This window comes from Coenobita brevimanus, chromosome 45 (genome assembly GCF_032717465.1).
Source record: "Coenobita brevimanus isolate Jiangsu-jjx chromosome 45, ASM3271746v2, whole genome shotgun sequence".
Classification (NCBI taxonomy): domain Eukaryota; kingdom Metazoa; phylum Arthropoda; class Malacostraca; order Decapoda; family Coenobitidae; genus Coenobita; species Coenobita brevimanus.
Window position 1 is genome coordinate 30,740,218 of NC_136998.1, and position 14,604 is coordinate 30,754,821.

The 14,604-nt window shown below is 39.1% G+C and overlaps 1 protein-coding gene across 1 annotated transcript; it reads left to right on the forward strand.

Moving 5' to 3' along the window:
- The first annotated feature begins 1,622 nt into the window (after positions 1-1,622).
- On the forward strand, positions 1,623-12,448 carry LOC145398309 (Golgi to ER traffic protein 4 homolog). Its single transcript, XM_080271197.1, has 8 exons — positions 1,623-1,732; positions 4,156-4,234; positions 6,692-6,786; positions 8,346-8,482; positions 8,791-8,929; positions 9,461-9,607; positions 10,723-10,874; positions 12,327-12,448. Exons 1-8 carry the CDS (start codon positions 1,623-1,625, stop codon positions 12,446-12,448), a joined length of 981 nt encoding a protein of 326 aa, XP_080127323.1.
- The last annotated feature ends 2,156 nt before the right edge of the window (positions 12,449-14,604 follow it).

The window sequence follows — 14,604 nt, forward strand, 5'->3', positions numbered from 1 at the left end:
AAAATATAATAGCAACAGTAATAATAATAATAGAGGTGTGGGTCACAGTCAAAGGAGCCATACTTTCAAGAAACCGTGAGTTTGTACCACAGCCATAGGATCCATCATTTAAATGATGATAATAATAACAAAATTAATAATAATAATAATGATAATAATAAAAGAGGTGCTCGTCATGGTCAAAGGATCCACACTTCCAAGAAACTAGAAGTTCATGCCACAGCCAAAGAACTCACACTTCCAAGATACTGGGGGAGTGGGTCACTACCACAAGTCAAAAGTGAGAGCAGTGGAAATGAGTTATTTGAGAGGATCATGTAGAGTTACATGGAGAGAGACTGACAAATGAGGAAGTGAAGGATTGCTGTGGTGTGGGTGTGGATGTGGATTTGATAGAAAGTTTTTGGGGAAATAGGTGATCTGGCCATGTGGAGAGGATAGAGAGAGACTAACAAGGAGAGTGTATGCGAGTGAGGTGGAGGGGGGAGAGGGAGGGGGAGTCTGAGGATTAGATGGAGGGATGGAATGGGGAGGTATATGAAAGTGGGGGGGGGGGGGTGAGCTGGGAGCAAGACAGTGAAGTGGCATTGGACAGGGTGACATGAAGGCGATTTGTCTGTAGCCACCCCCGACGGGATTGAGGCGTCTGACAATACAGTATAGGAGAAATGGAGTTCCCCCGAGCTAAGCCCTGTATTGGACTATATAGCCCCGCTAGGGTTACAGGAGGGAGCTACCCTTCCCGGCACGGCAGCCCGGGCGAGGCTCGAACTTGCAATCCCTCGATCACAAGTCCAGCGCGCTACCACTGTGCTACCGCGCCCCCATGACAATACAGTAGATAGATAGATAATCAAAGGACAGCCGTACACAAGTATGCATACCAACTGAGCGTGGCTTAGCCAACCTTTTGGACCATGTTGACTGTTAATAAGTATCAGGATGTAAGTCGGTATTTAAGTAATGTAGACTGAATTCAGCTTATAGGCGATTTGTGTCAAAATATTTGGATTTATTCAGTTATTGCGTGAACCATGGTAGCATGTTTGGGACCTTTATCGAGATGGAAAAACGCTGGGAAAAACAACTTTGTGTTGGCATGTTGGAACTGCTAACTGTGATGATTTCCCACAGAACGACGGAAGCAGAGGTTATATAATTGCATCACGTAGCCTAATAGGATGATGGTACTTAATAGGCAATGCTTAGTATTGATACATGCTCTGGAAAAAGTACATTCATGCTAAAGCCAAAATTTCGTTGGTCTGGCATTAACGAACAGTTTTATTGTGACTCTAGCCAGTATATCCTCATATTTTTATGTGTCCCCTCCCACCGCTAAAAGTAAAGGTCATGTACTGTAAATCAGATGTCATGTTTTACCAATATTACGTTTGTGACCTATCGAGTCGGTAGTTCATTATTGGAACTGATGCTTCATTAAGAGTACAGGGATGTTTTTATTTATCCAAAGACAAACAACTTTAGTTCTATTAATAAGGGATAAATATTTGAAAAGAAAATAATCGAAGGGCCATATTGTGAAGTTTAGGCTTAAGGTGCTAATGCAAACTGTTTTAAAAGTGGTAAATATACGCAAGCTACTGACAGAGTTTGTCAACATGGCACAGGGGAGTAGAGGTGTTGCTCGAGTTCTCGCCAAACTAAAGTCATCGGTTGAAGAAGGGAGATATTATGAAGCTCACCAGATGTACAGAACGTTATATTTCAGGTTTGTAGCAGGAAATATGTATGATAATCCTACAAGAGAAAACCATTATTCTCCCATAACACAGCAGTTGAGTGCACTTTGAAGTATACCTAAGTACAATAATTTTTTAAATGTAAATGTCTTATTTTGTTGTGTGTGAGAGGTTATGTAGGATGGTATGCACTGGTTTATGGTAGATATTGCTCTTATGAATCTTTTAAGTGCATTGGGGCAGAGTCCCAAGTAGCCTATGGTTTTCCAATTGGCTGAAAGTCATTGGTATTTTCGATGGATGATAGTGCCATTTTATTTGAAGAGACTGCTTTTCTTTGTAATACTAGTTACTTTTCATAATTCAGCATGAGAATATTGCACACGGTTTTGTTAACAGTAGAGTTTTCCATAAATATTCATATTTGTATTTCAGGGAAGTTTCCTTATGTGATTGTAAGTGAATAACAGCGTGATTTGGTGCATTCATCCCCTTTCCCCTATCAGACTTTATCCTCCAGAACAGGGCAATGAAAGTTTGGAGTGATATGTAATGTAATGGTAAAATATAACTCACATTAGGCTATGTAAAAATATGGTAGAAAATGAAAAGCCTCCAACCTACTTTCTTAAGCTAACCTACCAAAACTCTAGACTTATGTTATTTAATGTATAAGCTATCTGTTAATCTATAACCATACCAAAGCATATTTAATGATCTGGGAACTTATTTTAGTGGTTTGCAAAAAAAAAAAAAGTTTCTAATGCAGAGATGTAAATTCCCACATCTACCAAAATCAGTCACTTTATACTGGATACCATAGTCAGTAAAAGTAGAATTTTATTGTTCATTTTCACCTCGCAGGTACAATTTTCATGGTAATCTGTGAGGATACACAGAACCACCTCTTACATATGTAGCGAATATTTTACTCACCTTTGAACTTATTCAGTGACTTGGTTACGGTGTACAGAAGTGCAGTTTTGAGTATGAAAAGGATCCATGTATAAAAAAGGAAAATATAAGTACCCAAGGGATAGGTTAGTATGTTTGGTTAGGTTAGCATAAAATTGGTTAGGTTAGGATACGAGTAACAAGGTTAGATTAAGAAAATTTAGGTTAGGTTCGGATACATAGACACTATTAAGGGTAGTTTCTTTCAAAAATGGCATTCTAAGATGGTGTCCACCTGTCGTCTTACACCACAATATGGCTGGTAATTTTTTACAAGTGGACAATACACCCCCCAGGTAGTGCAATATATTTTTCTGGCAGTTTTTGATACGATTCGAATGTTTCTGACCTTCATTTTTGTCGGAAATACCCCTCACTGAACATAATAAAACTATCCAAACCAAACCAAACATACCTACCCTATCTTAGGGGAGTAATAATCAATTTCCGAATGGGGTAATGGGGGTTATTTGTGATCCTTAGGGACTATACTATACGATAATGGTGCTAAAATTCCAAAACTGCATATTGTCCACTTGTAAAATAATACCATATGGCTTCCATCTGTAAACAAACACTGCTTTTTAAAATGCATTTCACCAGTTTAAAAGAAAAAAAAAAAAAATGAAAGTTGAAAATGCAGTCAGAAAATACTTAAAGCATCCCAAGGAGGGCTAAAGTTAGGGAAAAAAATAGAAGAAAACCACAGAACAAGGTGGTCCTGTGTCTCCTTAAGGATTACCCATTTTATAGTTACAGTACCGGTACCATTTTTATGAGTTGCTTGTGAGTGTGTTTAAGTACTTGGGTAGTGTGATGAGTAAGGATGGAAATTTAGAGGGTGAAGTGCTTGAAAGGGTACAATAGGGAAGAAAGGTTGCTGATTCTTTGAAAGTAGTGATAAGGAACAAGGAAGTGAGCATGGAAGTAAAAAAGTCACAGCATGATCAGTATTGTGATACCATCTCTAACATATGGAAGTGAAGCTTGGACCTTGTTGGAAGGACACAAGTCAAGAGTGAGAGCATTGGAAATGAGTTATTTGAGAGGAGCATGTGGAGTTACATGGAGAGACAGACTGACAAATGAGGAAGTGAAGGAGCGCTGTGGCATGGACATGGATGTGATAGAAAGTGTTAGGAGAAATACACTGAGGTGGTTTGGCCACATGGAGAGGATGGAGAGAGACTAATGAGGAGAGTGTATGCGAGTGAGGTGGAGGGGGGGGAGGGAGGGGGAGGCCGAGGATGAGATGGAGGGATGGGGTGGAGAGGTATATGAGAGGGGGGGGTGTGAGTTGGGAGCGGGGCAGTGAAATGGTAGGGGACAGGGCGATGTGGAGGCGATTTGTTTGTGGCCACCCCGAATGGGATTGAGGCGTCTGGCAATAGATAGATACTCTAGATAGATAGGATCTCTAGAGTATTGAATTACAATAGTTCTGATAGTAGTAGCTTTTTCTAATTTATCAGTTACTTGTAGATTTCTTTATTTACAGATACTGTAGTCTTCAAAAGTATAATGAAGTCCTAGATCTTCTATATGATGGAGCATCTCTTCTATTAAAACATGAACAAGTAAGTGTGTATTCCCTGTTTTTCTTCAGAGAATGGATATATGGTTTTTCTGGTTTCACCTGGAACTCTGTTGATATTTATCCTGTTTTTATGTTTTACTGCTGTTATTTCAACATCCTGGCTACCCCATTTATTACTGGTATTTGAAAATAAAGCTGTTATAAGTAATGTGACCATTTTTTCCAACCATAGAAAGAACTGGGCCTCCACTATCCTGCCCATGTGCCTCCTTTTATTGTATGATTAATTTATGCATGTTTTGTAATGTTTTGACAGTGGCTGGGTAATTATAGTCTGAGCTACCATATACTCTGGCCATTTGAACATAGTTTGTTTTCCGTAATTAATCCTAGAACAAAGTATTAGTCATGAAGAAGTGCTTTGTAAAGGATGTACAGCTGTAGCAATGTCTTATTCTGCCTTTGAGCCATGGGAAATTCAGTAGGGCAAAAATCTCTCTAGTTAAGGTGGATGAAGTACTGGTTATAGTTTATTTGTTTTGAAAGACTGTACACTTTTGCCTGGGCCAGTCTCATTTACTTGATGGCATCTTTCAATACTACATGATCACTAGCAGCATCCCTGTTGTCTCCCTCCGAGGTGATTTCCTAGGACCTCATCCTTATCGTGTTAGGTCTGCCACTTTCTTTGATGTTGATACACCTCTTTTTTTTTTTTTTTGCATCTGCAACAAGGAGGCTGTAATTTCTAGACACTGGCTATTTTGCTGTTTATGTACTATTTAATTATAACTTCTGAAGGTAGTGGTACTTAAAGGTTTGCCAAAATTTAAAAAATTTGTGTGACCAGTATAACTCATTCATAAAAAGATAAGGTGGGGGGGGGCGTGATGAATTTTTCCAACATCATATGCATCTGCCATCTATCAGTGGTTTTCATTCTGTTCAGTATCCTGTCTTTGATGGCTTGTCACACTGACCAGAGGTCTCCCCGGGGCCAGACAGTCCAAAATGTGCTATAGCTCCCAACTGAGCAGAACAAGTGATACTCTGTACACTGACTTCCTGCCACGAGTGACAGGAAGAGCAAGGTCCCTGCCAAATTTTCAAACCATCTTCAAATGGCCAGACTCATGGAATCAAGTGGTCAAGGGATATCCCACTTGATCCAGAAGACAACCCCAGGAAACTTTAGTTGGCCTGGCCTCCAACATGGCAGTAAAGCTCTCTCACCTGAGAGCAGTCCAGCCAGAAGCACCAGTGAACCGTCACGAGGGCTGGTTGGGTATAACGTAATAGGAGTGGGCTGTGCAGGGCACAAAAACCACAATCCATTTATCGGTCCCCAGTCTGCCTGGGACCCTCCAGTCCCAGTCTGTCACAACTTGTGAGCAGTAAACAGTATTATTTATTGAGGGGTCCAAACCTCACTTCCCACAAATAAGGTAGCTGTAGGGCCTTTAATTATATATACAGTATAGATGTCTAAATATATATATATGCAGTTGCTATTGATACGATTTTTTTACTTTACGATGGTAGATGCTGTACTTCTGAATTTGAATTTTGATCCTTTCCCGGGCTAGCGATATGCAGTACAGTACAATATTCCCTCTTGATGCTGGCCAGCGGCAGTGAGCCAAATCCCAGTCTGCCTGGGCGGTCGTTAGTGTAAACAATTGATGCTCTGATGCTCTTCAGTGTTCTGTGTTGCCAGTGTTTTTTTTGGAAACCCCCTTGTATCTGCATTGTGTTTTGTACATCCGTTGTGTCTGTGAAATGCCCACCTGTCTCTCCTGCTACTGATGAGTAGAAGAGGAAGGCAGTTATTCTTAAGAACTCAAGATAATTGCCCAGCATGAAGGCGGCAAGCCTGTAGGGTCCTGGTCGTTTCGGCCGTAAGTCATTTAGGCTGTAACATCCAAACTGGCCAATGGCCGAATCGCCTAACAATTTAAACAACATAACATAGCATAACATAACCTGTTTGGATGTTACAGCCTAAATAACTTACGGCCGAAACAACCAGGACCGAGCCGAAAATGACCATCACATGTGAACTTGGACTTTTGCAATCGATGAGCTCGGTACGGTATTCAATAAATTACGTGAGTTTCTCATCACTTTTTTTATAAAATAGGCTTTTTGTTAATGATTTTGCCCAACTGTAGGGCAGTGTAAGGTTCTAAGCATGTTTAAAGTAGGCTTTGCCAGGCTATGATGTTCGGCTGGTTACCGTAGGTGTATTATATGCATTTTTGACTTACGATAACTTCCACTTACAGTCAGTTTCTCGGAACGTAACTCAATTGTAAGTTACCTGTATTTATAAAAAAAAGGAAGAGGTCTTATTCCTGTAACTGAAGTTAAAGTAAGACTAGAAAGGCTCGGATTTGTAATTAGCTAACCCAATCTCATTTACGAGAAGGGGAGGGGGGGGGAGAGAGAGATGCTTTACTTATACAGAAATATATTATCAGATATTCTTGATCAACAGCAAACCAGTGGTGCAGACTTGGCGTTACTAATGTTAGATGTGCTGGAGAAGTCCAAGACTAACCCGACAGAGGAACACATAACTCGGATAGCAAGGTATGTTGATGATGGTGTTTGATAGTGTCAAGAGCTAATGTTTGTTGACAGTCCCCTGCCAGCAGTGTGACCAATCTTCCATATTTCTCGCTCCTACACAAATTTCTGAGAGAGTATCCAGTACTATTCTTCATTCTCATACACTTTGGTTTTCATATTATTAACACAGCTGGCAAGGAAACATCAGTAGGCTTTTAATCATGATAGTACTTGTCATCATAATGTAAATATTTACCAGGTAATGTGTAATTATTGGCAAAATTTGTTAAAAAAAAAAAAAAATCTCCAGGAGGTATATGAGTAACTGGAGAGGAATATTATGTAAATTACTGTACTCTTAAGTTCTAGAACTTTCTGGAAAGAAGTGCAAAAATGTAAAAATGAGTACTGTATGGAAAAAATATGAATATGTGAGGGGTGAGAGAGGATGAGTATTAACAAGTAGAAAAAAGTATGGAGCAGATAGAAAGAATATTGTATTTGGATGGGATTGACTAGAGCAGCGGAATAGTAAGGGTATTGCTTTTGGTAGAGCACAGAGAAGGTACTTGGTCCCCAAGAATGTGCTATTGGCAGAAGTGAAAATGAAGAAAAAAATTGGGAAAGCAGCTGATGTTAAGAAATATGCAGTGATGATGAATTTTGTTGAGAGAGTGGAAAGTAATGTGTGTAGGGAATATGCTAAAAAGTTTGGATGAGTGGAGTTGTACTAGTGGCATGGATAGAGGCTGTGATATTTTGTTCGAAAGTAAAGGTAATTGAAGTGAGTGCAAAAACTGTTGTATTGGTAGTCTCCTGAGTGTCGCAGCTAGGAAAGATATCTGAACATATATAAAAGAGAATATCTGTCTGTGTCTCTCTACCCTTCATGAAAATTGAGTGGGATACATTTAGAACTTTAAACAGCTCTGACAGGTGTAACTTTGTACAACAAATTTAGATTTGTACATTACTGTTGCCAAGGTGGTGCCCCTGATGATCAAAATCAGAACTACATTCACTGGAAATAATGAAGTCAGTATGGTGGGAACACAGTAGCCTATTGCTGTAGAGTTTATTACTTCTATAACCATATAATTATTAGCTACACAAGGTTGAATTAGTGGGCAGGGTGGATGGGTGGGTGGGTAGTGAGAAAGTAGGTCCTTTGTAGGATAAGGTCCATGATGAATATATCCCTTGAGAAAAAGGCCCAAGGAGGAACATAGGTTCAGTTGGTAAAATGGGACCCCGGGGTTCTCCCACAGGGGTAGTGGCCATCTAGGGTCCTAGGTAGTGCCAGTGTGCACGATCACAGGGTTTTATCTGGGCAATGCTGGGTACCCCTGCTAGTAGAGAATACGGTAATAAGGTTAGAGAAAGTAAAAAATATTTCTGTGTCTTGTGAGTGATCAATAAGATGGCTTTAGGAGTAATAGGGAAGTATGGATTGGGTATTTGAAGTAAAACAGGTACGGTAGCTCATAGGAAAGGCATGTGAGAAGGATTGTAAGGTTGATTCCAGTTTCTATCCACAAAATAGTGCATGGAACACCACTAATATTGTGAATTCTGTTTAGTTTGTTCAGCTTAGTGAGTCATGGGAGTCCTGAGAGGCACCAGTACCTTGTGCGAGCAGTGAAATGGTCCTGTGGGGATGGTCATAAGCTGGGCCATCCTCGACTACACCAGCTTCTTGCACAGACACTCTGGAAAGGTAGCTATGTCTCTCATCACCATATGTTGTTCTTTGTTCTTTGTAGATTATATTATTATGGTAAATCTCTTCCTACCAGATAATGTTATAACCAGTAGATGTTTTTGCTCAAGATTACAACATATTTGTTAAATCTCCTGCCTGCAGATTGTTTGTTTAGATCTCTGTGCACAGTATTACTGTACTGTACAAGTATACTGTATAACTAAGTCTCCTAAATATGTTATTTATTATTAAATCTCTTCATACCATATTATATTATTAAGCCTTTTCTCACTGGATTGTTTACTTAAATGTGCTCCCTGCAGAGAAGAACTATGGATCTGCCAGATATCACTATTTGCGGTCGGAGGATGGAGGGGGTTGTGCCGACATGCTGGTGGAGCTACACTTGCTGAGAGGTTATCCATCAGAAGTGGACCTCTTTGTAACACAGGCTGTCCTTCAGTAAGTGCTTCAGTTGTCAGGCTCTGAAATCGTGGGAGACTTACAGTTGTATTATTAAAACTGAGTACAGTTGTATTATTAAAACTGAGTACAGTTGTATTATTAAAACTGAGTAGGTAAGACCCAAATAAATGATGGTCAGTTTTAGAACACCTATGGGAATACAAAATGGGGATACAAGTACATTACTGCATATCACATTGCGTAACTCAGACTTACATACGGTAAGTGGTTAGACATAGGATGAGTGAATCTCTCTTACAGGAATCTCCAACTTTCTTGGTGCAAGAGAAAAGTAGATCAACTTCCCCCCTCCCCCTATCTGTATATATATATATATATATATATATATATATATATATATATATATATATATATATTTGTAGTCAGATGCCTTAAACCCATAAGGAGTGACCACAGACAAATCACCTCCATGTTCCACTTTTGTTTGCTGTTTGGCTGCTTTCCTTCCTGCTCTTCGCTTTATTACTCTTGGTTGCAATTGTTATTGACAGTAACTATATATTTCAGGTATTTGTGTCTGCAGAAGAAAGTTGCAGCCTCACAAATGTTTGATACTTACACCAAGAAGCACCCAAACATTACCAGACAGCGAGGTCCTCCTTACCTTCTGCCACTACTAAATTTTTTGTGGCTTCTGCTCTCAAGTATTGAAAGGTTTGTGTTATCTTTTAACATGTTTATTTTAGATTGTTGCTAACTTTAGTACTGTCTGCAATGGTTTCTATTGGTTAGTTTTATCTGCTTCAGTTTTTCAAGATGTTTATATAAGGTACAGGGATTCCTCATCATAAGGGAAGTGGATGTTCCTGAAGAGCACATCTTTTTTCAGTAGCTACATCTGTTACTGTAAACTGGGGGAAAACAGGAGATCAGTTTTTAGGCAATTTTTTTATATTTTACTGTGGACTCTATAACAAAAAGGAATGAAAAAAGAGAAAAAAGTAGCTGTTGGCATCCGTATAATATACCTCCACTCGTGCACCACCAGCCATGTCATGTCGTTATCGTATTGTATCGTTTAGAAAGACTCCAGCATGCTTGTATGTGTCAGCCTTCGTCACCTGATGGTGGCTTTCTATTCTGCTCAGTCTGTGGTAGCTTCACTGTTCAGGCCCCTATCCCTGAGGGCACACTCTGTGACCATATAATTTGATTAATTTGTGAGCCATTCAACAGCTTCTGAATTCAGCATACCATTAATGAGAAAGTTAAAGTTTGCTTGTACATAGCATAAAAGACTTGGATATTCATCATTGAACATAAACCGATTAATATCACTATTGGATGGCTAAGGAGAAAATTATATGTAAATTGCTACTCCTCACCCTGCCCTGAGGTGGGAAAAGAGGTCCGGATGATGATGATGATGAATGAATTGGAATCTTATTGGTGTTTATTTTAGTTTTTCAGAATACATAAGGTGCATGTCTCAGTTCTCACTTAAGTAAAAGGCTTTTAAAGGACCATGAGAACATATGCAGTGCTTTATGTTGTTTCATGGTTGTAATTATGAGGAAGCTCACTCATTTCCTTCATTGTTTATTCTTGACATGACAGATTTATTTTACCAGTGAATCAAATAATTTATTGTGCCTCTGTGATTTCATTGGCAGTGCAGAAATTGTCAGTTATTTGTTCAGTAAACTTGAAATAAAAAGCCCTTCTTTACATAAGTACATATATGCATGTTTTAGTGTATTACTGTAGTTAAATGTCTAGTTAATATTGATTTGGGAAATTAATTTAATTTTGTATACTTTTTTTTCCAGTGGTAAAGTTACATATTTCACTGTGTTATGTGAACAGTATCAAGCAAGTTTAAACAGAGATCCTTCCTACCGAGAATACCTTGATCGCATTGGACAACTCTTCTTTAATTTACCAGCACCAAAACCCCAGCAAGGCCCAGGAGGAATATTTGGTTGGTGAAGTTACATTTTTATTATATGACTGTCCATCTATCTGTCTGCAGTATAACCTGATGCCATAATTCTGAAAGTGGTGGTCTTGAATAGATTGCCTCTCCATCCCCCTGTCCTCCCTCTCTCCATCCCACACAGTGCATTCTTATACCCCTTCACCTCATCCCCAAGCTACCTCTCACCCTCAGTCTCACTCACAATTACGCTTCTAGTTTTAATGTGTATCCCATTTGAACTCTTGTCATTTTTGCAAGTTGTAGGAATGCTTACAGTCAAAATATTTCTTGTGAGATGCAGGTGTTTGACAGCAATGTATTGTGAGTTTTCCTGGTAGAAAACTCAGTTGAAATTAAGAATTATGTTAAGAGAATAGTGAGTACACGAGGGAAATAAGGTGAATGAAGACTTTGAGAGAGAAACAAATGTAAATTGTCTGAAATTAAGAATTATGTTAAGAGAATAGTGAGTACACGAGGGAAATAAGGTGAATGAAGACTTTGAGAGAGAAACAAATGTAAATTGTCTCAGAAAATGGTAAGCTTTTGTAGAATTAGATGCAGAAATGTAGGGATTAGTGTGGGTAAAAATAGGTAAATTGTGATCATTGATTTGTCTCATTCATTCATCATCTAATACAGTGTTGTCCCATGAGGAGCATAGGAGCCTGGAGCTAGGCAAGTTGGTCGTGACATTTAAGATGAGAGTGACCAGCCTCTCTCATCCCTGAGATGAATTACTTGAACAGTAAATCCCAACCACCCCTTGGATATAAATCTAAACCAGCTCAGTCTGACTGGAGTGCCTTAATTACACTCCAAGCCACCAGGCGCCATAATTTGGTTATATGGTTACCACCCAGCATAGTAAACAGTTCCCTGGTGTACAGGAAACCATTTGGCTTGTCACTCATTGTAGTCACTTGTAGACAGGAGGAGGAGGAAAGAATGAAGGAAAGAAAGGCAGAAGAGGAAGAGAGGAAAGAAAGAAGAGAAAAAAGGGCAGGTACCCGAGAGCAGCACTGCATCGAGTGAGTGGGTGGTGAGCACCCCCACCTACCACTTTACACAGTTTGCAGTGTATGTATATATATATATATATATATATATATATATATATATATATATATTCTTGTACACCAGGAAACCATTTACTACGCTGGGTGGTAACCATATAACCAAAGGTTGGCGTCCGGTGGGTTAGTGGGAAATTACAGCATTCCAATCGGATTGAGCTGGTGAAAGTTTATATCCAAGGGGTGGGTGGGGTTTATTGCTCATGTAATGCCACTCAGGGATGAGTGAGGCTGGTCACTCTTATCTTAAATGTCAGGACCAACATGCCTAGGCCGGGGCTCCTACGCATCTCATGGGGCAACGTAGGATTGGATGATGATGAAAGTATATATACTGTATATAAATATACACTGTGTTTATATATTTTTTTCCCCTCAGGAAATTTAATTCAGGGATTGCTCGGTGGAGGTCTTGGGGATGATGATTCCGAAGATGAAGTTACCATGGGTGGAAGCTCGACATCCAGCCGTCCGCCTCTTGCCACAGAAGAACTTGACTAATGCTGTCCTACCCTAGCCTGCCCTCATCCCCTTAATAAGTGTGGATATCATGTTTGCTGGCCCTTAATCCCTTCCATGTGATGATGTCTCCTTATTTTATTCTTGCTACTGTCAGATGATTTAATTCAGCTCAGAGATGGCTCATGTGTGTGAAACCCTTCAGTATTTTACTATCACATCAAAACTGAATGAAATTATCTGGTGTTACACCATCTCGTACTTGTATGGGTTAGCCTTTTTTTTTTTTTTTTTTTTTTTTTTTTTTTTTTTTAAATAAAGCTGCTTTTCATGCTGCATGGTCTCTTGCATTATTCCATTCAAGTCCCCAAACCCAGAGGTTCCTTCTCAGGACCTCATCCTGTTTTCCTTACAGTAGGGGCTGTAAGTCTTTACATTACCACACTCTTACATTTAAACAACCTCATTCTGCTTAAGTCCATCACCTCTCCAACACTTTAAATGCCCAGGCATCATCTTAAATCCATACATGTTGCTCCATCCTTCATTATGACACTGTACATCCACCTCCCCATTGTTTGTTCATTGTGCTTAGTTCTGAAAATTTGTTCCACCTTTACTGACCTCATTACTCTATGCACATATCGAGCATATAGTGTTCCTTTAATATGCAGAGAGAGTCCTTTCATTGTCTGAAAGGCAGCAGCATTCTAATTTTTTTTTTTCCATCCACCTCTGACTTATGCAGTTGAGCTAGCTTATGCACCCCCCCTCCCCACTGGAAATACCAGTAGCAAAACTCATCAATAGCTAAACTTAAAGCAACATCCCCATCATGGATCCAGCAGCCTTGGCTTGACTGCACAATCTCCCTTGGATATGACACACTAATAATGACTTGATACCGGGCTATCTACTTTTCACACAACCACATCTGTTATGTATGTACCTTCCACAAACCACACAAAATGAAGTTACTACTAGCCCTTTTCCTTCCCGTGATGAAATGCTGCTGTCTACTCTCCACCATTGAATTCTGTCCACCTCACTGATTGTAGCCTTATCCTTCCCAGCATTCTAATCCACATCTCTAGATTGCATACTCTCCCTCCACTTCCTAAACATTTCCAAGTCATCATACTTAACAATCAACAATCAGTATCATATTTTCAGCTTTTAAAGTCCCATGGTAACCCAGACTTGAAATTTTATGATGGTACTTTAGGCATCTAAATAAATAGAAGGCGACTCAGATCATTGCGGTGCATACTCAGTAAAAATTAATTAAAAAGTGACGTCATCCAAATGAAGGGCTTAACAGGAGTCTTTCATGAAACAGTTCCATATTGAACTCTCTCCTTTGCCACCTTACACTAACACATCACCCTGTTGATAGTGTGGACTGTATATACATTTATTCTTTTCATAGTTATAAATTGTTTAGTTATTAATATGAATACTCTCTTCTTCATCCAGATTCTGCCTTCAGCTCTTTCAGTGTTGGGTGTAGATTTCATTATTTCTTTCCTTTTCACAGTTATATAACACCTGGTTCTTAACGCTTTCTCTCTTATGGGTACAGTTTGGTAATTTTGTTTGCTGATGCAAGAGTAAAAACCTAGGAACAAAAGGGATTAATGTAGTAGAGACATTTATTTTTCCTTTACCTAGCATGGAAAGACCTTTGCCCAACCATGGATTGACTTTATATATATATATATATATATATATATATATATATATATATATATGTATGTATGTATGTATGTATGTATGTACCCTCCAGTACGAACAGTCCATCGTCAGGTGAACAAAATTGTCAGGAAATAGCAAGAATAAGTGAACAAAATTACTTCCCTAGGGTTACTGTGAATTCCTTTTTTGTATTTGCCTTGACTTGATCTCAGACTCTTATTCTGGCATGGAATCCTCTCGTAATCATATACCTGTAATGATGTACTGTATTTTCAGTGTAATCATACCATCTACAGATGACTTAATTCGGCTTAGGAAATGTCTCATATTGAATGGGATAATGAAGGCTATCTCTATCCCAGTCTCTGTCCGTTCAGTTTATCCTGATCTGAATAAAGTAATCTGGAAGTAGCAAGAGTAAACCAGTTAAGTATATCATATGATTTGAGGAGTTAACTTAGCATACTCTCAGTCCCTAACTTGTATATTGACCTGTTAGACCT

Coding starts and splice junctions, on each gene's coding strand:
- LOC145398309 (XM_080271197.1), top strand. CDS start 1,623: ATGGCACAGGGGAGTAGAGGTGTTGCTCGAGTTCTCGCCAAACTAAAG. Junction 8,483..8,790: donor TGCACAGACACTCTGGAAAG/GTAGCTATGTCT, acceptor TGCTCCCTGCAG/AGAAGAACTATGGATCTGCC. Junction 9,608..10,722: donor CTGCTCTCAAGTATTGAAAG/GTTTGTGTTATC, acceptor TTTTTTTTCCAG/TGGTAAAGTTACATATTTCA.